The sequence below is a fragment of the Ursus americanus genome, chromosome 36, assembly GCF_024610735.1.
Source record: "Ursus americanus isolate L20-20 chromosome 36, mUrsAme1.1.p, whole genome shotgun sequence".
Taxonomy (NCBI): Eukaryota; Metazoa; Chordata; class Mammalia; order Carnivora; family Ursidae; genus Ursus; species Ursus americanus.
The window spans coordinates 8960214-8985439 of record NC_142162.1 but is presented as its reverse complement, the minus strand read 5'-3'; the positions used below and the strand labels follow the sequence as shown (position 1 = coordinate 8985439).

At 38.7% G+C, this 25226-nt stretch overlaps 1 protein-coding gene across 4 annotated transcripts in view; it reads left to right on the top strand.

Annotated features, from left to right (window-relative positions):
- Positions 1-25226, top strand: part of WDR72 (WD repeat domain 72) — a 217361-nt gene that overhangs the window by 43096 nt on the left and 149039 nt on the right. For all 4 annotated transcript variants that reach the window (XM_045812117.2, XM_045812116.2, XM_045812115.2 and 1 more), the window contains 9 exons: positions 654-828; positions 1497-1573; positions 2827-2946; positions 3899-4044; positions 4444-4540; positions 8950-9091; positions 11096-11329; positions 13576-13796; positions 16257-16452. In XM_045812117.2, the coding sequence (XP_045668073.2) occupies positions 654-828; positions 1497-1573; positions 2827-2946; positions 3899-4044; positions 4444-4540; positions 8950-9091; positions 11096-11329; positions 13576-13796; positions 16257-16452 (1408 nt within the window). The remainder of the gene's footprint in view (positions 1-653; positions 829-1496; positions 1574-2826; positions 2947-3898; positions 4045-4443; positions 4541-8949; positions 9092-11095; positions 11330-13575; positions 13797-16256; positions 16453-25226) is intronic.

Here is a 25226-nt window from a genome sequence, read left to right as displayed (position 1 = left end):
TCTCCCAATATTTAAAACGGATTTTGGCTTTTGGTAGATGAACTCCAACATATAGGTAAGGCATTGCATTATGCCATTGGTGCTTACAGTATTTTTTATATTTCACTCATTGCTTTTGGCATTGATGACTTGCACTGCAATATTCATGAAGTCCTTTCTGGGACCAAAACCTGCACAGTGAGAGAATTTGTCAAGAGTACAATATATTACTCAATCTTTGATAAAGGCTGTTCTCAAAACTTACTTGGCACGATTCCTCACACACTCTTCAAATGCTTTTCTTTCTTCTTAACATACAGTAATGTTGCTAGGAGAAGGAATCTGATTTTTTTGTTGTTGTTTAATTCTACGTAGCATTCTAGAAATAAAACAGTTGTGAGCTTTCCATAACTTGGAATAAGATTCTTTCTTCCTAAAAGATCCCCCTTCCTCCAGAAAAATGGTGAATTACCAATGAGACTGAAGTCCCAAATCAATGCTTCAAAAGTATGGAATAATTGAACTAAAAGAAATTTTACTTGTTATTTGGTAGCAAGTAAATACTTTAATTGAATAGATGCTAAAACTAAAATCCAGAGAAGTCTTCACCGTAGCCCAAATTATGTTCATTGCTAGTAATAATTAACTCTTTGCTTTGAATTCCATTTTCATAGTATTACCACTGCTCGTTCCGGATGACTGGGGAAGGCTGGCTTTTGTGTTGTGGAGAATATCAAGATGTTCTTATCATTGATGCCAAAAGCTTGGATGTTATTCACACTTTTATATCATCTCAGTCTCCTGATTGGATCAACTGCATGTGCATTGTTCACTCCATGAGAATTCAAGGTAAGAGTTGGCCATTATATGACACTAAGAGAGTGCATACAGAAATATCACTTTTGAACAATTTGTTAAACTAATGCGCCAGAGTTCAAAATACTTCTTTATGTTTACCTGTTACGTTATGTTTACCTGAGGACGGTTCTCTAAGCCAGATCAGGAAAACTGAGAACACCCATGTCAGTGGTTCAAGTCATTACAAAGTCAGCAAAAGGTCGAGATGAAATGAAAAGAGGACACTGTTTCCATGACCCAGGTCATTGGTACATTTCAAGAGTGACAACCAGGCATTTGTTGTGGATTAGCAAAACTCTCGGAACTTTTGCCTTGCTGTATCTTCTGGATATAGAAGAGAAATCAGATTCCGTAATGAAGGAAAGCTGGCTCCTTGTTTCTGAAATAGGAAGGTGTAATATTGACAGTATAATGATTTTCAATGTAGTTCTTCTCTTAGTGGCATTCTCCTGTTACATGGGGGTCACTCTGAAATTTTAAAACCAATTTAAAATGTGATCTAAAATGTTTATTTTTTATTAAAAAAAATCAAAAAACCCAAGGCTCAAAATTTTCCACCTGTGTAACCCTGTGTAATCCTTAAACGACTATGCTATGATCTTTACAGCAATCAGTTATAACAGAGGTCAACTTACATGTGACCTTTATTGTTCTTACAGAAGATTCTCTCTTGGTGGTATCAGTAGCGGGTGAGCTCAAAGTATGGGATCTCTCTTCATCTATCAACAGCATTCAGGTTGGCTTGTGAAACTCTTGTTTTTTATTCTCTAATATCAAGTATAGTTATTGATTTTTTTAAATTATAAGGGTGCTACCCATTCACTGTTAAGAGTTCAAATAATATTGAGGCGCCTGGGTGGCTCAGTCAGTAAGCATCTGCCTTCAGCTCAGGTCATGATATCAGGTCCTGGGATCCAGCCCCACGTAGGGCTCTGCACTCAGCGGGTAGTCTGCTTCTCTCTCTCTCCTTCTCCCCTCTGCACCTCCCCCCTCCACCTCGTGCTCATGTGCATGCACTCTCTCTCAAATAAATAAAATCTTTAAAAAAAAAAAGAGTTCAAATAATGTAGAAGTGTATAAATTTATATCCATTTACTTCCCCCATCACTCCTCCAAGGGGTGGGCATTTTTAACAATTAGATTGTATCCTTCCAGCCTGTTGTCAGGACATATACAAATATTCTTTTTATACACACACACACACACACACACACACACCTGTGCACACACACACGTTGGTTACATTTTAAAAGAAATTCATAAATCTGTCATAGAAGAATATCTTTCTGACCCTTACAGCAGAAATAAAGACCCTTTCTTCTGAGGATATGTGAGTGGTGGCCGGGAGGTAACAGTCAACAGCTGCGGGTCACATGCACTGAGAGTCCAGTATATTTACCTGCTCCCTGCATCAGGCTACAAGTTGAGGTGGCGGATGACAGAAAAGTCATAATATTTATGCTGATGATAAAATTGTTTCAGCTGCGCTATGCTCTGAGCTCGCCTTTGGAATTTTTTGGTTGGGGAAGCCTAGGAATTGTGTTGGCATAATGAGCCCAAGAAACACACACTAGCATTATCAGAAATGTACTGTGAATATAGTATTCTAGGTGTCCTATTTTGGCCACTCCTTGATTTTTTTTTCAAAGCATTTTATTCATTTTTCTATTTTAGCAATTAAGGTACTACAGGGTTTTTTTTTTTTAATATTTTACTTTTTTTATCTCTCTGCCATGTCTGAAAATTAGAAACTTACTCATATCTGTACATTCTCAGCATCCCAGCACAGTCCCTACAGAATGATTATATGAGGAAACCTGTTCATGGTTTCCTTTGCAAAGTAAATTATTAGTTCAGAAAACTCAAAAGGAAACTGGGGTAGAAAAATTGGTGTGATGTACTTGAGGTGTATGAGGGGACAAGTCTTCTCGTACAGTCATGTATAAATTACCTAGAACTAGTACTAAAATGTTCTCATTCCTTTTGAAGGAAAAGCAAGATGTCTATGAAAAGGAATCCAGATTTCTTGACTCCTTGAACTGCCGGACAATACGATTTTGCACATATACAGAAAGACTTTTACTGGTGGTATTTTCTAAATGTTGGAAGGTATTATAAAATAACAAAATAATTACCAGTGATATACAAATGTAATTTTTTCTTGCTCAGTGCAATAATTATAAGAATATGATGTAAATACGACACAAACTCTATAATATTATTATCAGAGCATGGAATTATTTGTGTTTTATAGCCCCTTTTATCAGTGTTCCTCTCCCTGCGCTCAGCTCTTTTGCTTCTCAGGAGAATATATGTCTAAAATATATATCCTAATTTTATTAATAACAAAGTATTGTGATAGTGAGTATTTATCTTTAGATTATTTTTAAAATTTGATGCCTGCACTTCAGAACTAAAAAGAAACCTAATACTTTTCACCTACATACGTTGATTTTATTTTGAGGCTTTTTCTGCTTAGTCACTACATTCATTTTTAAGGAATATACATTCCTTTCTTGTGACTATATTCACTGGCCTCTCCAATAAGAAAGAAAAACTGTTATTATATCATTTGATGGCGTCCTTTTTTTCTTTAATGTTCCATATAGCTGGCCCAGTTGACAAAACCATATTGTCTTAATTTATATGCTGATAATATACTTTTGAACAAAAATATAAAGTATGTGGTCTAACGAGATTTCGGCTGTATAAACTTTTTTGTGTAATAAATTTTCAAAATTTAAAGTTGGGCTACCATATGGAAGAAATAAAATTATATATACGTTTTGGAATTTTTTGGTCTCTGTGCTTAATGGGCAGATTCTGGAATGGCACAAAGCTTATTCACTGAAACCTACCTTAATATAAATGTGAAAAAATAAGTACCAGTAAAATATCATCTTGGTACGTGAGTACAGTGTGCCCTGTTAGTAATAGTTAATATATTGTTGCATTAACACTGCCATCTAAATGGTCTTGATAAGCATAATTTATCTTTCATCTCATTGGCAGATTAGATTAAAAGCTTTTGTTAACGTGTGTCATTTATTTCGTATTTTAGGTTTATGATTATTGTGATTTTTCCCTTCTGCGGACTGAAGTTAGTGGAAGCGGGCAGTGTTTTGCTGGGGGAGAGGTGCTTGCGGCTCACAGAATCATCGTCTGGACAGAAGATGGTCACAGTTACATCTATCAGCTGCTGAACAGGTGGGCTCAGATGGGAGCGGCTTACAAAACATTCAGGTAGAAAATGAACTTTGGGAGATTTATTATGGAAAAATCCCTGCATGCCACCCGTGATCAAAAACCAGAACAAAACAACTTTGGCACTAGAAGATTTACTCTGGGCTTGTAGGCTTCAGCCTTTGTATAAAACAGCAGGGGATGAAGGAATGAGATTAACCATGTATAACTTGTACAGCTGGTGCTGGGTTTTCAAAAAGTCACTTGTAATTATTAACCCAACAATTTCTAACTAGAGTTTAGAAACTTGAATGGTACCATCCAGCTTTTGAAAGTGGGAGGAGGAAAAAAAAAAAAAAAAAAACAACAACGAAAAAAGAACCCCAAAGTTCTAAATTCTGCTTTTTATTTTTCGCCATGCAGCGGGCTTTCCAAAAGCATATACCCTGCTGATGGAAGAGTGCTCAAAGAGACCATTTATCCTCATTTACTGTGCTCTACTTCTGTGCAGGAAAATAAGGTAATGCCAGGAGAGAGTGACTGCCTGCAAACTGTCACTCCGCATCTCAGATAAGTGTTGCTTTGTCTGTAACAGAGTCGGACTTGAAAAAGTTGAAGAATCACAGCAAGTTATCAATGAGAAAATCAAATCCAGCTGTTAATGGGTACTGAAGAGAAAACATTGCCTTTGAAAAATGTATTTTTTAAAGTCTGATTACACAATATGTATTTATTATAGAAAAATTACCAAAGTTAAAAAAGGAGGAACGGAAATTCTTAATTTTGCCACTATAAATATTCATGAGGGGTATTTTTATGTGTTTACTTATTTTAATCAGGAAAATTTCAAATATTTAAAAAGTTGCAAGAATAGGACAGTGATCACTCATCTACCCTCTACCTAGATTCATCAGTTGTCAACATTTTGCTATATTTATTCTCTCTCTCTCCCTCTTTCTACACACACACACACACACACACACACACACACACATTTTTCACTGACTCTTTGGATAAATGGTTTGATATAAAATTATTACCATTTTGATGTGGCTAATCCAGTTTTTAAACTTTATCAAATGGTTTATATCCTGCTTTTTTTAACTCAGTATTTATCATTTTTTGCATATATTTAGCTCTTCTTCTGAATAAATTTTCTTGCTAAAACAAATATAATTGTGATTCCTGGCAGAGATGAGGATATAATTGTGTTTTTACTTGACCGAATTATGTCCTTTGACACTCTATGTAAAGTGTCTATAAAATAAGTCATTTTATTTTAGTAGTGCTAACCAAAGTGGGGCTTTTGTTGTTGTTGTTGTTGTGTTAACCTATGGGCTTGGTCATCAGTTAATTATTCAAAGAAGTATTTCATGGAGAATGGAGGTGTTTGGATTACTGATGTGTCAACCAAGGAAGCATGTTATTTTTTTACAAAGTGATGGTTTGCTTAATTAGGTAGCATTGCTGTTGGAGATCCTATAGTTCCCGTGATTGTCCTTTTAACATGTCATCAAGGTTTTGTTGCAAAAACTTGATTAAGAAGCTGCCAGCCAAAAATGAGAACTCTAAGTGCCACCGAAGCTATAGGCAAACTTTAGAATTATGGCATCAGGCACTATTTCTAAAGTCATGTGTGCATGGTAGTCGAGTCTTGTTTTGCTGTTGGTCATAAAAGCAGTATTGTGGCTTACCCAGAAAAGCATTTTTAGATATTTTTTAAGGGACCTGCCTGCCCATTCTTTTAGCTCCACAGTTTTCCCTAAAAGCTAAAATATAAGTAGTGTCCTTTAAGAGCTTCCAGTCGGCTCCAAATACCAGTGCTATACACAAATAATGTGGAAAAAGCACAGCAGTAACAAATTAACCTAAAAAATACCAGTCTTAGCGGAAGCCGTCTTATTAGGTTCCTCAAAATGTAAAGACATAGATTTATGGGTCTTCTATCAATAGTTCTTGTTTACACAACTTCAGTTACTTCTTTATCTTAAAAGTGGAAGTACTTGAATGCCAGTGAAATATGACGAGAATAATTGGAAACTTAAAGAAGCTGGTCTGCCCACCTTACACCTTTGCTTGCCCTTTGTCCATCAAGAAATTAAATCTGACATTATTCTCCTTATTCAAAACATCCCCAATATTCACTAAATATAAGACTTACTGGTTTCTCCTGCAGTTAGAAGGTAACATTTTGGTTGATGAGTTTGGTAAATAAAATGAGTTTAGAAAAGGGGATTCTATAAATACGCAGGATTAAGTCGACTCTTCTTTTGGAATGACACTGTTGAATTACATGTCAGTGTTTGACAGTAACATGTTTTCAGAGTTACCATTTGTGGTGCTAGGAACATATCTGCTGATGGAGTTGTAGTAGCAAGATGGGACTGCCCCTTCCTCTCAGTACTTTGTGAAAGTCTCCCAGCTTCAGATCACAGCTGATGATCACTGAGGCCTGTGACAGGGGTCCTGGTTGTTGAGATAAGGTACTGGGCTTTCCAGGGTCTTAGCTATGGAGTAACTCTGCAGTGCTGAGGTGGGAGTAGCTGGCATAGAAACAGCCTGAGGTTTGCCGACAGGGAATTGGGGTGCATGAACTAAGAGTAATGACAATGATGGTGATGTTAGGCAACTTTCTGTTTGAGGCCTTACTATTGTCAGACACACTCTTCCCTTTACATGCATTCCCACCATGACCTCACTTTAAAACTGATGTTCAGAGAGGTTAATTCCTAGGATTTGAACCTAGGCCATTTGGCCCCAGAGCCTGGCAGTGGGACTTGGGAGCAAGTTTCTCAGTTGTTCTGAAAAGTGGATAATAAGAATGGTTAATACTCACTGAGTATGTACCACAGACACGCCACCATTCTAAGCACCTCACCTTCAGCAACTCATTAATCCTGACAGCAATCCCATATAATAGGTGCTTTTATTGGCCTTCTTCGACAGTTAGGGAGAATGAGACACAGAGAGGTTAAGTAAATTGTCCAGATCAAGTAATTGGCTCTTTTAATAGAGTTAGTATGTGCTAAACCAGGGTTTGAATCCGGGCAGTTAACCCAAGAGGATTCACTCTTGAAGACTATTTTATTACTCTTGGAGGTACTCCCTCTCGGAGGATGCGCGCTCCTCGTGATGTGTGTGGGGTGCCGTGATGAAAAATCAGAATTCATATGGTAAGAGGCTCTGAGGAGGTGTGCAGGTGAATAGCAGAACAGGAGAGGGAACCACTGGGAAGGATGAGGGCGGAGGCGACAAGGAGTGGGTGTGAGCAAGTGAGGGCAGAGGGGATGACAGCAGCCCAGGACCGTGAGCCACGGTGCCTGGAGCTGTGAGGGCAGACGCATGCTGCCTGCCACCAACCCGAATAACCACCCCACCTCCCTGGAGCTTCATTCCCACGTCAAAATCCGGAGGGAGTTGGACTAGTCAGTGCTAAGATTCCTCAAGGTCAGGAGAGTTTGAGAAGCCAGTTTACCCAAAGTTTATCAACACCGTTTCTAACCCTACAAAGGTGATGGCCTGAAAAGCGTAGACTCCAAAGTGCCTTCTGCACCTTAAAAAAAGAAAAAAAAAAAGATTTATTCAGAGAACTGACTTCATTTGAACTGTTTCTCTTCTGCAACGCTCTCATTTTGGGAGACAATAGAGGATTGCGCATCTTGCTTGCATGGTTTTGGATTCCTGTCTTTTTCTCTTCCCGTCTTGGTTTTCTTACCCCCACAACAGGAATAATAACAATGTTTACTTACTTGGCAGCTTTGTTGTGATGATTAAGTAGAGCAGTGTTTTGGCCTTTACTATTCTCTACAGATATAGTATAGAATCTTTCCAATAATACATCAAAGTCCTGACCTTCAAGCCTCTTTTCTGACTAGGAACTATCACTTTCATAGACTTCTTTAATTCTAGCACCAGCGGTTGGCTTTCTTTCCAGGGTGCCTTTTATTCGTAGATCAAAAGAAGTGTTTGTTTTTGTTTTTATAATCACTTAATGATTTTGATCCCTTGTGCAGAATCTCTCTATGCAAGTCGCCCAAAGAACACCTACGCTGCACTGAGATACTAGAGAGATCCTAGACCCATTCACTAGTAAAAGCCTATCTTCCAGAACTCTGGTGCCCAATATTCCTACTCTGCCTCAGCAAAATTATAACTTCATGCACATAAATATATAATATGTCTTAATATAAACGATAACTATATATTTATTTATATTAATATAATATTTGTTTCTTTGTTTACTTATTTATTTATATGTTATGGACTCTTTTATGTGTGGCCACTTAGGATATTTAAAATCAAACATACTCAATCTGAAAAATAGTCAACAGAAAGTAGAAAGTATATTAATAAGACAAAATTACCATACAGATATTAGTTGTTGCTATTTTCATTGACGATTGGAGCTGAAGGGGCCATAAAGATAATCAGGCCTCCTTAGTGGGAAGTAGAGTATGGTCATGAAGTCATGGACTCTTGAGTCAGAATTATTGGACTCCAAAGCATGTTGCTGTCTGTTAGCACTCTGGGTAAATCAATGTCTTCACTCTCAGTTTATTCGTCTGTAAACTGGAGACAGTGATAGTATCAACTTCACAGAATTATTGTGAGGATTATTTAGCTGAATGGATGGAAAGCCCCTAACAGCATGTGTCACACATACACAGAACAAGTTCAGTAAATGTTAAATATTCTCAGTAACTCTCTGAAGTCTAGCTGATGACTTTGCTTCTATTTTATAAAAAATTGTTCTGTCTTGAGTAAGAGATTATTTCAGTTAAGTTACTTGGAATTTTTGAAAGACCAGGAAACAAACAGAAACAGTTTAGTTCATCTATGAAGTCCTGTCCCTCCATTTTAAAACAGTGGTTGTCATTTTATATTTAGATATTTTTTCTACATAAAAGCTAACTTTTTGTTTTGAACCAGAGCCTTTCCTTTGTTATGGGCTACATGAATGAACGGAAAGAGCCTTTTTATAAGGTACTTTTCTCTGGAGAAGTCTCAGGAAGAATTACTTTGTGGCACATCCCTGATGTTCCTGTATCCAAGTTTGATGGTTCTCCTAGAGGTAAGACAATTTCTAACCTATTTCTAATCACATGTCTTCTGAGAACGAGTTTATGATTAACTCAGTGTTTTTCTCATTTGAGTCACACGAGGCTATGAATAAGACAAATTTTCTCATGTACCACTATGCATTAGATGTCAACATAAAGGTAGGTATAAACATTTTTTGTTTTTGTCTTTGTTTGGGGGGGGGGCAGAGAGAGAGAGAGAATCCCAAACAGGCTCCACACCCAGCCCAGAGCCCAAAGTAGGGCTTGATATCACGACCCTGAGACCATGACCTGAGCCAAAATCAAGAGTTGGATGCTTAACCGACTGAGCCACCCAGGCACCCCAAACATGATGTTTATAGATCTTGTACAATAATACAACCAATATAATTCAAATGAACATCAATTTAACAGGAATGGTGTTTTATTGAAATGAAATGAGCGCTTGCAGCATGAATGTAGGATAGGCTGATACACCATACTCATGTTTTTGAATTTGTCGTGCCCATATACTGTACCTTTTCAGCCAATTTCTCTGTTGGTGGTATTGCAGCTGCTTGGAATTACAGGCACAGATATAAACTTGGCCACTAAAACATTTAGCATTTGCTTACTTCAGTTTTTCATAGAATACAAAACTGAGATTATTAGAGTAAACGTTATTGTGGAGAACCTTCAAACTCCTGAGACCACGTATTCCAAATTGGGGAAGGCTGTTTTACTCTTTTTCCCTTTTACCCAAGTCATTAAGTCATCTCTGTGAATCCTTGTCTGGGGCACAGCAGAAACAAGGTCCTCAATACTTAATTTCTAGCAAATTTCCACTATTTAACAAATCTACCAGTATAACTTTTAGTGTCTTTGTCCCAAATGCTTTCAAAATGGTTCATAATAGTTCTAGGTTAATAAGAAATGGGTCAAAAAATAGATGGAGAACTTAGTACAGCGTATGGAAAAGTTTCTCACAAGTTCAGTTTAAGACTTAAAATACATACCAGGGGCCCCTGGGTGGCACAGCGGTTAAGCGTCTGCCTTCGGCTCAGGGCGTGATCCTGGCGTTATGGGATCAAGCCCCACATCAGGCTCCTCTGCTATGAGCCTGCTTCTTCCTCTCCCACTCCCCCTGCTTGTGTTCCCTCTCTCGCTGGCTGTCTCTATCTCTGTCAAATAAATAAATAAAATCTTTAAAAAAAATAAATAAAATAAAATACATACCCTGCCCCTGCTGAGGCCACCTGATGGTGACCCTAGGATTTTTCACGTATGTTCCACTGCCAGCAGCAGAATTAAGTTAGTGTCTAGTTAACCTTCTTTATAATTAGAACCATAGACATCTATGACTGTGTTTGATGCTTGTCTCAGGTTTGGACTCTAGGTTTTCATAGTCATTGTGGCATATGTACTGCAAGACCAGGGGTCTCTTTCATAGAGAGGTAGGTTGGCTTTGACTTGCCCTCCTTGCTCCTGCATCCAAGCTTCTCTCCCTTCCTGAGCCTACTTGAGGCCCAGTTCAAATGGTTGGGTAGCATGCTATGTAAAAGGATAACCAGTGTTCTTGGTACTCATAGATAATTGTCTGGGGTGGGGTGGGGGGTTGGTATGATTTTCATACCCTTGATATTTAAAGAATACATTTCTTCCATTTTCCTCACATAACTAATAGACCCTCAGTTTTCCTTCTTAATATTGCTGAGACACACAGAGAACTTAGGAGATTGGACCACCACTTTACATCATTGCAAGACTTTCTCAGTTCTATTCAGTTGACCTAAGTCTAAAATGAATGCACTAATACACACCTGTTCTTCTGAGGCTCCTTGAAGGACAGAGGACCAATGAAGTAGCATTTGGAATAAAGACAGTAGATGACAGGAGAACTCTTCTGCGGATAGCCACTGTTAGAATGGCAAAAGAGCCTCCTAGGTACCCCAAGGGATGGTTCCTTGATAACATTTTCCATATCTGTGATGAATTTAAAAACTGAATTTTCCCCTTTTTGTGTGTTTTCCTTTTAGAAATACCAATAACTGCCACCTGGACCCTTCAAGATAATTTTGATAAGCATCATACCATGTCACAAAGTATTATTGACCATGTCTCTGGGACTGGAACAGTGGGAGTCACTTCATCAGAGTATGTCCCAAGTCTTGATAAACTAATATGTGGCTGTGAAGATGGGACAATTTTCATTACACAGGCTTTGAATGCTGCCAAAGCAGGACTTCTAGAAGGCGGTTCTTTATTAAAAGGTCATTGAATTTTATTTAACCCTATTTATTTAATTTCCTTAAGCTTCAACTTTAACAAATTATACTAAGAAGATTCCTGAAGCTTAAAAAATTTGCTGACATTTGCTAATTAATGTGTATATATTTTAATATTAAAATAAAAACATCTAGTTTTTTTTTAAAGTCAATTGGAAGGTTATACAATGAGAAATATGTTTCTCTTCTTCCTTGATCTTCCAGCTCCCTTCAACAAAGGTGACTGCTAATAAGTTTCTTTATGCCCTCCTCAAAATTTTCTACGCATATACAAGTACATACCAACATACTAATATGCATTCTTTTAATAATATTATACAAATAGAGGCATAGTCTATACACTTAACTGACATTTCCTGAAGTGTATCTTAATAAAATATTTTGGAGCACATTCTTTATGAGTTCCATTTAAATGACTAATAATAATGAAATTTTAATTTTTAAAAAATCTATTAATGGGTGTTTCAGTTTTTCTAGTCTTTGGCTACTGGAGGCAATGCTGAATTTACCATCTTTGCACATACATGTGAGGAGATCTGAGTATTAATTCTCAGGAGTAGAATTACTGGGTCGACATCAGTATTTTAATTTCGAAAATATATCTAAAATGTTCTCCGAAGAGCATGTATCTGTGTACATGGGTGTCCACTAACAGCCTATGAAAATGCCTTTTTCCCCACACCCGAGCTAACTTTGTGTGCTATTAAACTTTTTAATGTTTGCCAATCAGGAGAAAATGGTATCTTCCTGTTTTAATTTTTTATTTTTTTGTAAATGAAATATAAATATGTTCTTATACATTTTTGTGCATTGCAACGGTGAATACCTATTAAATAAATACTGTTGTGGAGTAAGTGTAGTTGTGTAGATATGTCTAATATTTTTTAATGCATGGATCCTAGTAGATTGCAAGGTCCTTAAGAGCAAAGGCCAAATCTCACTTTTTAAGGCACATCTTGTTACTGTTCTCAGCTTACTTTGGCTGCTTACTAAATGCTACTATCTTATGTTCAGTGATTACCTAAGATAGAGGAGTGAACAGCAATGAACAGAGGGCAGGTAACATACTGCTCCACAGCTCAATGGCTGCTGTTAAAAGTTAGTGAAAAAGCTTAAGACCTTAGCATTTTTTATCTAGGCTGATATTGTCTTATCCATAAAACAAGCACAAACATACATTTGACTTGAACATTTGAATTAATATTCATCGTGGTTTGCTAAGGGATATAAAGTGAGGATGTGCCTCATGGAATAAAAATAACTAATGATTCTTTAGTAGAAGTAATAATGATTCTTTGGGACTCTTTCTCAATCTGAGTAAAGAGGGTTTGTGGTCGTTGGTCTTCTCCATTTTTTTTTTTTAAGTTTAGCTAATGCCGTAAGAAGCAGTACAGAAACTGGGCGTCAGTAGCCCTGTTCTGGTATAGCTAGGGTATGCAATACCCACATTCCTACCAAGTGCCAGTGCTAGGAATTGAAGGGCATTATCATATTTATTCCCACAACAGTCTTGTGTGAAGTAAGTGCTATTATTATCCCAAGTTTTTCATGTACAGTACCTGTGACTTAGAGGGGAAAAGCAATTTGTCGTGGTGACCCATCTAGGAGACCAAAGCTGGATTCGTCTCACAGCAAAACTCTGCTCTCAAGCATGCTGTGCTCTTTTACACTTGGATTCAAGTCGCTTAACTTCTCTGCACCTCCGGCACTTTCTCTGTAAAACAAAGATCAAACTAGGTGAACGCTAATATTTTTTAAGGCAAAACTGTTCTGCAAAACTTTGCTTTTTTTTTATACTAGACTTGGTTATGCTTATTGAAGGGGCAGCGGTGGAGTCCTGAGATTAATTTTTGTAGAAGCAAAATGTGTGAGTTGTTCATTCTTTTACACTAGCCTTTGCTGTGTGACAGCACTGGAATTGGTGCTAGCTAATTTTGGCGCTGGCTAACTTGCTGACTAAACTAAAATTGGTGCTCGCTAACTTGCGAACATCCTTAATGAATCAGCAGACTTCCAACAACCAGACTTCATCAAAAGCTCGACCTAGCTTAGGAGGAAGTACTTGCCTTCTGAGATGGTCCAAGGGTTGTTCGTTCATTTTCTTAACCAACAGCCTAGCTTTAATGATGTGTTTTTTCTTTGCATTAAAATTTTTAAAAGAAAATGTTAGCACGATTTCTTGAGCAAAAATATTTTTTTTTCCAATTATATGGTGTTTGATTGTTTTCCAGATTCCCTTCCTTACAAAGTTCTCAAAGGCCATCACCAAAGTGTTACTTCATTACTTTACCCACATGGTCTCTCTTCGAAATTAGACCAAAGTTGGCTTGTGTCTGGGGACCAGGACTCATGTGTCATCTTGTGGAATATCTTTACTGAAGAAATTTTGCATAAATTCTTTTTGGAGGCTGGTCCAGTAACAAGTCTTTTGATGTCACCAGAGAACTTCAGAGTAAGTTAAGACAAAGAGTAAAACTTAACATAAATTTAAAAGTTATATAACATTATGGAACATTTAAAAAACATAAGGGAAATTAACCCATATTCCCAGAGAAAAAAGTTCTGTGGACCCATAATACAACTGGATAATTTTTATGAATTCCTTTCTAATCTTTATATGCATTATTATTATTACAGCTTACAAACTAATTTGAATCTAAAGCAAAGATTTTGTCAATTCGTGGCTTTACAAAATCCAATTAATTCTCTTACTTTTTTTTCTTTTTTCCCCCCCTAATTCTATATCTTAATCTTAGTGGAAAATAAAAAGTAATAGACGCTCAATGTAGAAGCAATTCAAATATATAGGGATCTATAAATTAGAAAATAATGTTTGCCTTGAAAATTTACTTTTATAATAATATCGATAGTTACATTTTCTTAAATAGATTTTTGTTTGCTGTCTTTCATTTGTTTGACAGATAACCAGCTTTAACACATTTCTGAGCGTCTACCCCGTGCAGACCAAAAGGAAATACTTTCAGATACAATTTTCGCATGTAATATAAACTTAAATTCAGCTTCCAGAAAGCTGACATCTTTGTTAAAATATGAACAGTCAACTTTGGAGTTTCCTGAGTTTGTCCATCAGTTGACTGACTTGCCAAAATTATTTCTGTATAATAATAACCAAAAAAAAATTAGCTGCAGAGGAAACAGAGAAAACTTACACTGTATTTTTGTAGTAAGACATAATGAAAGATTTCAGTAACACAAATGATTAGACAGATCAGTGAAACAAAGTTAAGAGACTTAAAGACTTTCATATGGTGATTTCGGATACTTTGATATGTCTTATTCCTGAAGTTCCCTCCCTTTTTTTTTTCATATATATATATCATTTTTTTTTTCCTCAAAGCTCCAGGACAGTAGTCAAATCCTGACCCCTTTTACTTCTGCCTCAGTCATACATGACTTAACTCCAAACCAAGTGAAATAAAAAAGGAGTTTATTGAAAGGGCATAAGAGGCAATATTTTAGATATACAAAACAAACCACTACAGTAAGGACCCAGTGAAATTTGAACTTAAATTCAGAAAGCCCTAACCCAAGAGTCTGTTTTCTGTGATTGCTTCATTCTCTTGCTTCTTCCTGTGACCTCTTTTAGCTTTTCAGTTTCAAATGCATAGAAAAGAGAATCTGATTGGCCCAGTGTGGGTCTCCAGTGTGTGTCGACCTCTGGCTGTTGAGTCTGTGTTCGCGTGTGACGTGTATGTTCGCACGTTGTCTGTGTGTCTACGTTTCCTGAAGTACGTGGGGCTCTCTGTTCTAGGGGCTGCGAGTTTGCAGGCTCTCTAGGAGGTGGTAGTGGGGAGGCAACACCGTCTGCCCTATCCTACAAGTCCAGGCTCCCCATATAGCACACCTGCCATGTGGTGATATTTTTTCCCCCTCAGGATTTCTGTAGTCTCCTTAGAACAAATGAGGACAAATAACTTGCTCCCCAGCACCCCACAGAAAGAGCTCAGTAATGGGCACAGGGAGATTCTCAGGGGATCCCAACTGATGCTTTAAACATAGCATCTGAAACCGGCTATGTGCCCTCGTGAGAGTCGGAGCATCCACATAGCAGAGGGGTTAGAAAAGAAACAAAGACGTGGAAGAGCCCCTCCCTGCTCCCCCTCCTCCCTGCAGCCCCCCACCCACCCCCATCACGGGCTGACTAACACAGGGCCTTCTTGGTGAGGCACAGACCAGCCCTGGAAACTCCTCCCACATTAGCCTCACAGCACCCAGCATGGATGGTCTTTGTCCTAAACTGTGTTCAAGGTAACCACATGCTGACTTTTTAAAAAGTATCTTAAGAATCTTCGTCCTGGGAGCCTATTTTTGGTCCTTGTATCTTTGAAGCTGTGCATTCAGTTGGAACTATCTAATGCTTACCTCTTTTAGATTGTGTCTACACTGAGTTTCCTGTTTGGATTAGAATCTGAATAGTTCTGGGAACAGCACCAAATCACATTCTGAGGCTCTAAGTGGAAAATATCAGCTCATGATACCCTTGGGCCTAAGCTTGTGTCTACAAATAGCTTCTTTTTGTGGCAACAAATTAGTTCTGGGGTTTATTTTATTCTGCATTATTTCCGATGTCTGCCTCACTGCCTGAATTTGCTGAGTGATGGTCAGGTCCTTCATTTATCTTATAAGTAGATTTGGCTTGGAATTCTCCTTTTTCACTTGTGTCTCTTGACTTTCCTAATGAGTTGTTGAATTTAAAATCTGCGTGGTGTTTAAAGCTCCTCTTCAGAGTGTTGTATGAAGAAGTCCTGTAGAAAGCAGAAATGTCATTTTGTAAATGGTGTTTCAACAAAATATTTTTACGTTAGGGGAAAAAATAGGATTTGAGGAAAGCATTTGACTATTTACTTACAAATAACACTTTCGTTTTGTTTTTTGTTTTTTCCCCCCACAGCTAAGAAGTGACCAGGTCATTTGCTGTGTGTGCAGTGACCATTCCGTGGCTCTCCTTCACCTTGAGGGGAAGAGGCACCTCCTGCATGCCCGCAAGCACCTTTTCCCTGTGAGGATGATAAAATGGCACCCGGTTGAGAATTTTTTAATTGTTGGATGTGCTGATGACTCCGCTTACATCTGGGAAATTGAAACAGGTAAATTAGAATTTCACCCCTTTCATTTTTTATCTGTTTGTGCGTCAAAGCATTGGGCTAGGCGGAGAGTTCCAGAGAATACGTGGTGACCACCTTACCTGCTTTAACACTTTGGTTGGGCTGCGTTTAATGGCTTTGGTTGAAGGCGTGTGTGGAAAAGAGAACACAATGGCCCAAGTCAGATCTTGACCAACTGATGATTAGCTGACAGAGCAGAGCGCAGGAATGAGCCGGATATTTCTGGAAGCTATAAATAAAAACATAAGTTATCTACTTTAATTATTAACAAGAGAGAAATTTAGTGTCCTACTAGTCTCAAATTATCATTAAATTCTGCCTTCTTCAGCATACTCACCATCTCAGCAACATTTCGAGCTAATTGATGATCAGTAATAATGGAATATAATTAATTACAAAACTCCAAAAGGTTGAGTCAGGGAAACTGAAAACTGAGTGGCTCAAGTGAACTTTTGATGTCATAGTGTAGAGAATGTACAGTGTGAAAGGTAAAGTCTTCAAAAAAGTTTTACCCTGTAATTTAAGATTGCGAGTAACACCCTTCAGGCAGATGCTGGGAACTTATCAAATACGGCAAGGTAATTAATGAACGTGAGTCAGGGGAGTGCGTCTGAGAGTACATTTTGCTGAAACCCTTGCATGATTTTTATTGATTAATCAGTGGTGGTTTTATGTTGGGTGTTATTAACAGACTGGATAGTTTATAATATCATAGTTTAGAGTCATACTTCACCAAAATAATTGCTATTTTCTTTACATTTGACTTTTGTGTGTTAACGACGACGACTAAGGTACCGGTGTGTGGAGGGCGCCGTATGATTCTGCCTTGCAGTGTACCTTGCTTTCCAGTTTTGATGGCCTTCCGTGTTCACTTCCCATTAGCTTATCACAACTTCGGGTGTAGGTGGAAGAGGCTTTATTCCCCATTTTATTGATGAGGCATTTGTAACTCTGATTTGTAGGTGCACAAGATTGCATTGCTAACAAGCGGCGAACCAGTATAAGGCCCCCACCGTTTTTTGCACAATATGCACAAAATTAGGAGAGTTTTAGAATTCTTAGGTAATCTGTCAACCTGAGTGACAATTGAGTATAATGGATACAATGAGCTCTAAAGCCTGGGCTTGCTTCCAGGACCTGCTAACAAAGGCTGGCCTCGGGCAAGCAACTTGGCTTCACCGCACGTCCATCTCTTCATCTATGAAATGGGAGTAATGACACCACCTTCCTGTCAGGATTAAATCAACCAATACTGACCATGCTCGTAAACAGTGCCTACAGGTCCTATGCCCTCAATAATAGTTAACTGTTATTAATACAGTCAAAGAACGCGGCAAAATCTTGACTTCTGCTGGTGGAATCTAAGTCTGTAAAACACATAAATGTGTGCAGTTGCGTTGTTTGCAGTTGTGGAATTGTGAAGAATTGCTAACCAAACGTATTTTTCCTAGGAAATAGAATCGAGTGAGAACAAAGAAATAGCTGGGCACTGACAGATGTTTACAGTTCCATTGCCCCGTCAGGATACCTCTCAGCCTATGCAACTTTTTACTTACGTATTCTTTTTTTAAAGATTTTATTTATTTATTTATGTGACAGAGAGACAGCCAGCGAGAGAGGGAACACAGCAGGGGGAGTGGGAGAGGAAGAAGCAGGCTCATAGCGGAGGAGCCCAATGTGGGGCTCGATCCCATAACGCCAGGATCACACCCTGAGCCAAAGGCAGACGCGTAACGACTGCGCTACCCAGGCGCCCTTTACTTATGTAGTTTTTGATGGGGTGGGCAGTAAAGGAGGGAAGCCAAACCACCAGTACTTTTTCTTAAGATTTTACTTATTTAAGAGAGAGAGATCAAGAGAGCAAGAGAGCATGTGAACGGTGGGGAGGGGCAGCGGGAGAGGGAGAAGGAGACTCCCCACTGATCAGGGAGCCTAACCTGGGGCTAGATCCCAGGACCCTAAGGTCATGACTTGAGCCAAAGGCAGATGCTTAACCGACAGAGCCACCCAAGAGCTCCAACCACTAGTACTTCTTGAACGTGTATTTTTTCCCAAGTGGTCTTTTAATTTTATCATTTATTTTTATACTCCCCAATCCATAACCAAATATTGTAGAACATTTGAAAAATACAGAGAAAAATAAAAACAAATAATCCTGTCCCACTTCCTAAAGATAACTGCTATTAATATGTTGATCTACTTTCTGTCAGACATCTTTCGATGTCAATAAATAGATGCCAAAATTGTGTTTCAGTCATGGTCTTGGCAGAAAATTGAATTTAACCCAGGTGGGTCAAATGAAGAGACTTTAACGAAAGGGCTACATATAAGGGTGTGGATAGGACTTAGGGAATGAGAAGGAATGGATAGCGAGGCCCCCATCACCCAGACACTGGTCGTATCAGGAAGCTCTCACCACTTGCCTAGGGGTGAAGCAAAAAGAGGAGAAAATAGTGTTAGTGGCCCTGTGTGAGAGTGGAAACCACGGAGGAGTGGTCACTCTCTGAAGTTGTGGAAGAGAAACAGCTCCTGCCAGAGATGCAAGACTGAGACAAAGAAAGAGGTGGAAGAAATTATTTTCTGTGACCTTCTGCAATCACCTTTATTAGTTTGATCCAAGTGGAAGTCAGAGAGGAAGGACATTCGGTTCTAGGCATTAGCCAGGGGCACGGAGCGGACGCAGAGAAGCAGGGAAAGGGTGGAGTGGGTGGTCAAATGGACAATAATTGGCATCGTGGTCATTATGGACACATCATACCTTAACTCAGGAATCTTCTGTAGTTGGTTACACACATTTTTCCTATAAAGTTTATTTTGGAATTTCCATATCAGATAATGCATACACGTTTAGTGCCAATTTAAACTCTAAAATATTTATTTCAAATGAGGCTGCGAGGCTGTTTATCTCATGGTTGTCTACATCAATACTTTATAAACAACCTTAACTCAACCTGCAATGGAACGTATAATGGTGAAAATGTTACTGATAATTATGGAAACGCCTTCACATTTGTGATGTGCCTCTTCAGTTTTTTTTTTTTTTTTTTTAAAGATTTTATTTATTTATGTGACAGAGAGACAGCCAGCGAGAGAGGGAACACAGCAGGGGGAGTGGGAGAGGAAGAAACAGGCTCATAGCGGAAGAGCCTGATGTGGGACTCGATCCCGGATCGCCAGGATCACGCCCTGAGCCGAAGGCAGACGCTTTAACGACTGCGCTACCCAGGCGCCCCCCTCTTCAGTTTTTTAAAACGTCATCCCATTAGGAATTCCATTTGAACCTCCAACACTGTGCCCGTGGCTGACACCCTGACTCTCCTCACCATTTACCATCGTCATCCTTTTTTGGATAAATTTATGCTGTTCCTTTTAGTCTGTGTCTGCTTTGTTTCGGGTTGCCTTTAACCTCTGCAGTTGCAGTTCTGTTTAGAATTGAATGAACTACTTTTTCTTTCCCTAGCTGAATTTCATCTGCTAAGATACTACCATCGCATTCACTGTGCTAGATTTCTGTTTCATCCTCTTCCTGTAGAAGTGGGAAAATCCAGCATCTGGAAGCTTTTCCATTTATAGTTTCATTCATTTAGAGGAAAAATACCAACTAAGACCCAAACAATTAGGCTGAGAAGAGGCTATGAGGCTATAGAATGTGCTTGCTCACTGATGTGCCTGGCATGTGGATGAATGAATGAATGAATGAATGAATGAATGAATGAATACAAATTTTCCTGGACCTTAGTAAAATGAGTTCACCTTAACATCAGCCCATGTAGTGGCTCTTAGATCATGGCCGGCCAACCGGAGGTAGATCCTTAGCTTTTTCCTCCAAGTCGCCCCTCGGGTTTCTGGAGCTCATGGGGCCTGTCTCATCGCCTCGGGTATAAGTCTGTGTATTTTCTACTCCAGGCAGTTTTTCCAGGGTTTTTCCTTTTAGCTTTGCTAGAAGGTTCGAACTTTGTTTTGTATGTGAACAGACCCTCTCCCTGCTCCATTTCTCCAGCACTCTGCCTCCTCTAATTACGTGAAGGAGGGATACATTGACACGGAGGCATCTTTCAGCACTAGAACAACCCCAGAGCTCACAGAAAGAAAATAGGAGGTATCAGTGGGATACGGATTTGAAGGAAAGGGGCCTAGAATGAAAAGGCAGGGGAAGGGGAATGAAGCTAAAAAGTAATTAATTCTCAGCTGTGCCAAAAGCCCACTTGGGTGGAAGGTTGGCGTGTGGGTTATAAGTCAGTCCCTGCGCCACCTTCCCCAAATGTGGAAGATAGGATATGAGACTTCATCCGTGTTTCACAACACTTAAAATAGCCTATTCTCACTTCATTGATGAGATTTATTTATTCATTTAATTACTCTTTTGGGTAGAATGCACAAGCGTATTCGAGAGCCACGTAGCCCATGCCTATTTTATCTTGAAATCGTAAGACGTGGGACAGGCGGCACGGTCAGATGCATGCCAGGGTAAAGTTTGGGATCTCAGGTGGGCGTGCTCATCTCGTGGGACAGGCAAACAACCGAAGCAGAGAAGTATTTATGTAACAGCGCAGGCCCTCATCTGGCTAAAAATGCAGCGCTGCCAGGTTGGGAATGATGAGGGCATCTAGTTTCTCTTATTGATTTGCCGGATGTCCCATGATGTTTAGGCCTGATTAGGAAGGGAAAAAATTGGAGATGTCATTTTGATTAATATTTGAGCTCCTGCAATGTGTTTGGCACTGACAACTCTGGGCGGCTCTGTCACCCTCATTGCTGTGAGACACAATAGGGATAATGTAATACTGATTTTTTCCCCCTAAAATACACACCAGAAATAAATCTCAGCTCTGAGCTCATTATTCTTTTAAGAATTGAGTTTAAAATAATTCTGAGGACTTTCTGTTCACTGTGCTGGATTTACATAGCAGAAAACTCGTGTAATGAATTTCTCACATGTTACTAATATAACAGTTGTTTTATTGAAGGTCTTCTGTTAAGCTTATGGCCTGTGTTGTGAAATATGCCATATTAAGCAATTTGTGTGTGTGTGTGTGTGTGTGTATTTGTATGTCGCACGTGTGTGTGTACGTGAAAAGGAATCCTTACGTGCTTGAAAATGAAACTCTTGGTAAGACAGATCAGAAAAACTTCTTCTATAAAGAACTGGAGAGTGAAGTTTTTGAGAGTGAAGTTTTTAAGCTTCGTGGGCCACATGAGCTCTTTTGCAACTACCAAGCTCTTCCCTTGTGGCACAGGAGAAGCCATAGATAATATAGAAAGGAGTTGGTGAGGCTGTGTTCCAATAAAACTTTATTTACAAAAGCAGGCAGCAGGCTGGATTTGCCCTGCAGTGCGCTTTAATAGACTTCTAAGAATGATGGCAGTTCTTTTTAAAGATCATGATTTTCATAATAACTCATGCTAAAGCAGTTTATAATTTTTAATCCATTACACCACACTAACTGTATGGTTGCACTCATTTTGCCAGTGAGGAGATGGAACACAGAGATTTTTTTTTGAGCCTGAAGGTGCCCAGGTTAGGTAGAGGGCACCCGCACTGGGGTGCGTGTCTCTTTTTGGTTTGTTTTCCACTGTACACATGAACACTTCTTGCAGATGGAGGTCAGCTTTTGAGACTGTCAAACAGGGAATTAGATAAGGAAAGCTCTGAGAAGAAAAGAAATGGCTGCCAGGAAACCTGCTGATGCTCTCCTGAAGGAGAGGGTCTCAGGCTATCTCTCAGAGCTTGGCTCTCAATTTACACACAGTTCTAACAGTTCTGGGCATCTGATTTCTCAGATGACGGATTAGAAACAGCCGATTGCGAGGAGTGAGACTGTTAGTGGCGGGCACTCTGACAGCCGCAGCAACAGCTGATGGGAAGGAAGGCGAGGCGAACCTGTGAATCCTGCTTAGGGTAGTCTTTCCTGTGCTCATGGGAAGATAGTTACCCCCCAAAACACTGAAATGGTTTCCCTTGTTCAGGAAGCTCTTAGATACGCCTGCACAGGTTATGGGCAGGTGCCAGTCCATTTCCCATGCCTCCTGCTGGGGAGGTGGGCACTCCTTGCTACAGGAAGACTATTTAAAGGTATTACATCTATGGTGGGATTGCAGTCCGGAGGAAATCTAAGAAGCGGCGTACAGCCTGGAGTTGAAGGGGGACTGAAGTCTTTGGCCAGTGACTGGGTAGAACTCAGGGTCCAAGTGAGTCTATTTTTATTCATTTCTTCCTGTTTCTGCTCAGGTAATCTGAGCTGTGCGACCTTGAGCAGGAAGCTTTACTCCAAGAGCCTGGCCTGAGGACCCAGCCTCTGGTCATGACTTGGTTTCTGTGGGAAAACACATTCTGTGTTTTAAAACAACTATCTTATAAACAGACCATTGGAACAAAGCCTATGCATATGAAATTAAGGAAGTCAGGAAGAAGACAATACATTTCAGAGTTGATTTTACCACAGGTGTTAAATTTTCTTTCTTAATTTCATTTTCTTAGTGAAATTAGTACCAGTTAGTTAGAAAATTATTTAGTCTATTATACCATATAAATGAAGCATTTATTCTTTTGTGGCTTCAAAATACATAGTCTTAAAAAAGAAAAATTTTAAAATGAAGCTATTAAGAAAGTTAAGATAAGGTTTTTGTCAAGTAATAGCGAATAGGCCATATTTTTAGAAAATATCTAGCATTTAATCCTCTACTATAGGTCTGAATTTGCTTTAATTGTTTAGAGTGAGGGATATACAGATGAATGCTGGGCACAGACTCCCAGAAATGCACAGTCATATTTTCCCCAGTAGAATAGAATCTTGTGGTTAAATTCTTATTTTGCTACCCCAAAACATCACACAAGGTCACTACATGGAAAAGTCTTTTTCCAGCCCGTGAGTATTGCCTTGTTGCCTTTATCTGTAGTATATAGTGTATAAAATTAAAAAAAAAAATAATCCTACTAGTTACCAACCATACCTTTCTGAAGGACAGTTTTGCTTGATTTTCTCATCAAGGTCACCCCTCTGTAGGTACAGGTGCCTTGTCAGCACAACCAGAGGATGACCTTCATTATGTGCGTGTTAAAGGTAGATTTTGGGTATGCAGCATCCGGCAGGTAATTGTGTGCCCAGTATGTTATTTTCTCAAAGCCACGTTATTTTGTTGTGGTAGATTACAGATGGAACCCTCTTGGGATGATTGTTTTTAGAAAAGAAAAATAGGATACATTAAAGCACAGGATGGGATTTTTCCTACATCACCTTTTCCAAGCCCTTTTCCTCTTTATTATAATAATTACTGATGTTATTACTCAACATGTATTTTTAGTTTGCTGCCTATTTTTTGAATCTTTATTTCTTCCTCTTTGGCCCCCGTTATCACAGCTACACTATAATTTGAGATTTTGACTCATGGGATAGTGTGTGTCTGTGTGTGTGTGCATGTGTATATCCATGTGTATGTACATACTTGTGTATATGAACTTTGTTTGCAGGTTAACGACTGAATATTTGCTCAGTTGTCAGAGTTCAGTGTCTTAAGTGGGAATTAGCATCCGGACGGGTTATGATCCTGAGCCCTGGGATTCAGACTGCTACATCTGAATTCTTGTTCTGCCCTTTCCAATCTATATTACCTCAGTCTACTTTGAATTCCTCAAAGACTCACCATCTCTTCATAGCAGTTAGCACTAGATAAGTATTATCTGTACTTACTACAAATCCTTCATATATTAGCAGGTTGCATTTATGACTCATTATTCACTCCTAATGTATCAAATGAATGTTATTGCCCAATATTTAGAGACAGTAGATTGTGCCTCTGTTAATTTGTTCACTCTTTGGCAAATCACTAAATTAAATTGATCAGAGCCTTCGTTTCCTCATGATGGTGGTGATGATGATGACAATGTTGCAGAAAAGATGTAAGACTTTATGTGAGAATACTGGCTTTATTTTTATTAATTTTACTAATTTATTAATTTATTATTTTTATTAATTAACTATATATGTGTTCATATATTACAAATACATATATACATGCACACATATGTATGTATATACATACACAAATATATTTGCATACATATAAGCATATATGTGTATATGTATACACATATACACACACCACATAACTGCTATGAAGAGATAAATAAAAAAGAAACTACAGCAACAAATGAAAACTAATAAATGGGACTTCATAAAAATTAAAACTTTTGTGCATCAAAGGACATTATCAAGAATGTGAAAAGACAGGGATGCCTGGGTGGCTCAGTCGGTTAAGCGTCTGCCTTCAGCTCAGGTCATGATCCCAGGGACCTAGGAAGGAGTCCTGCATTGGGCTCCTTGCTCAGCGGGGAACCTGCTTCTCCCTCTGCCTATTGCTTCCCCTGCTTGTGCGCTCTCTCTCTCTTTGACAAATAAATAAAATCTTAAAAAAAAAAAAAAGAATGTGAAAAGACAGCCTGTAGAATGGGGAAAATTATTTGCAAATTATATATTGGATAAGGATTTAATATCCAGAATATATAAAGAACTCTTACAACACAACAAAAAGACAGGCAAACCAATTTTAAAAAGGAAGAAGAACTCGAATAAATATTTCTTCAAGGAAGCTATGCACCGACAAGCACATGAAAAGATTTCAACATCATTATCCGTCAGGGAAATGCAAATCAAAATCACAATGAGATACCACTTTACACTTACTAGGATGCTTATAATAAAAAAAAGAAAAAGAAAAGGAAAATAGTGTTCCCCAAGGATACAGAGAAATAAGGACCC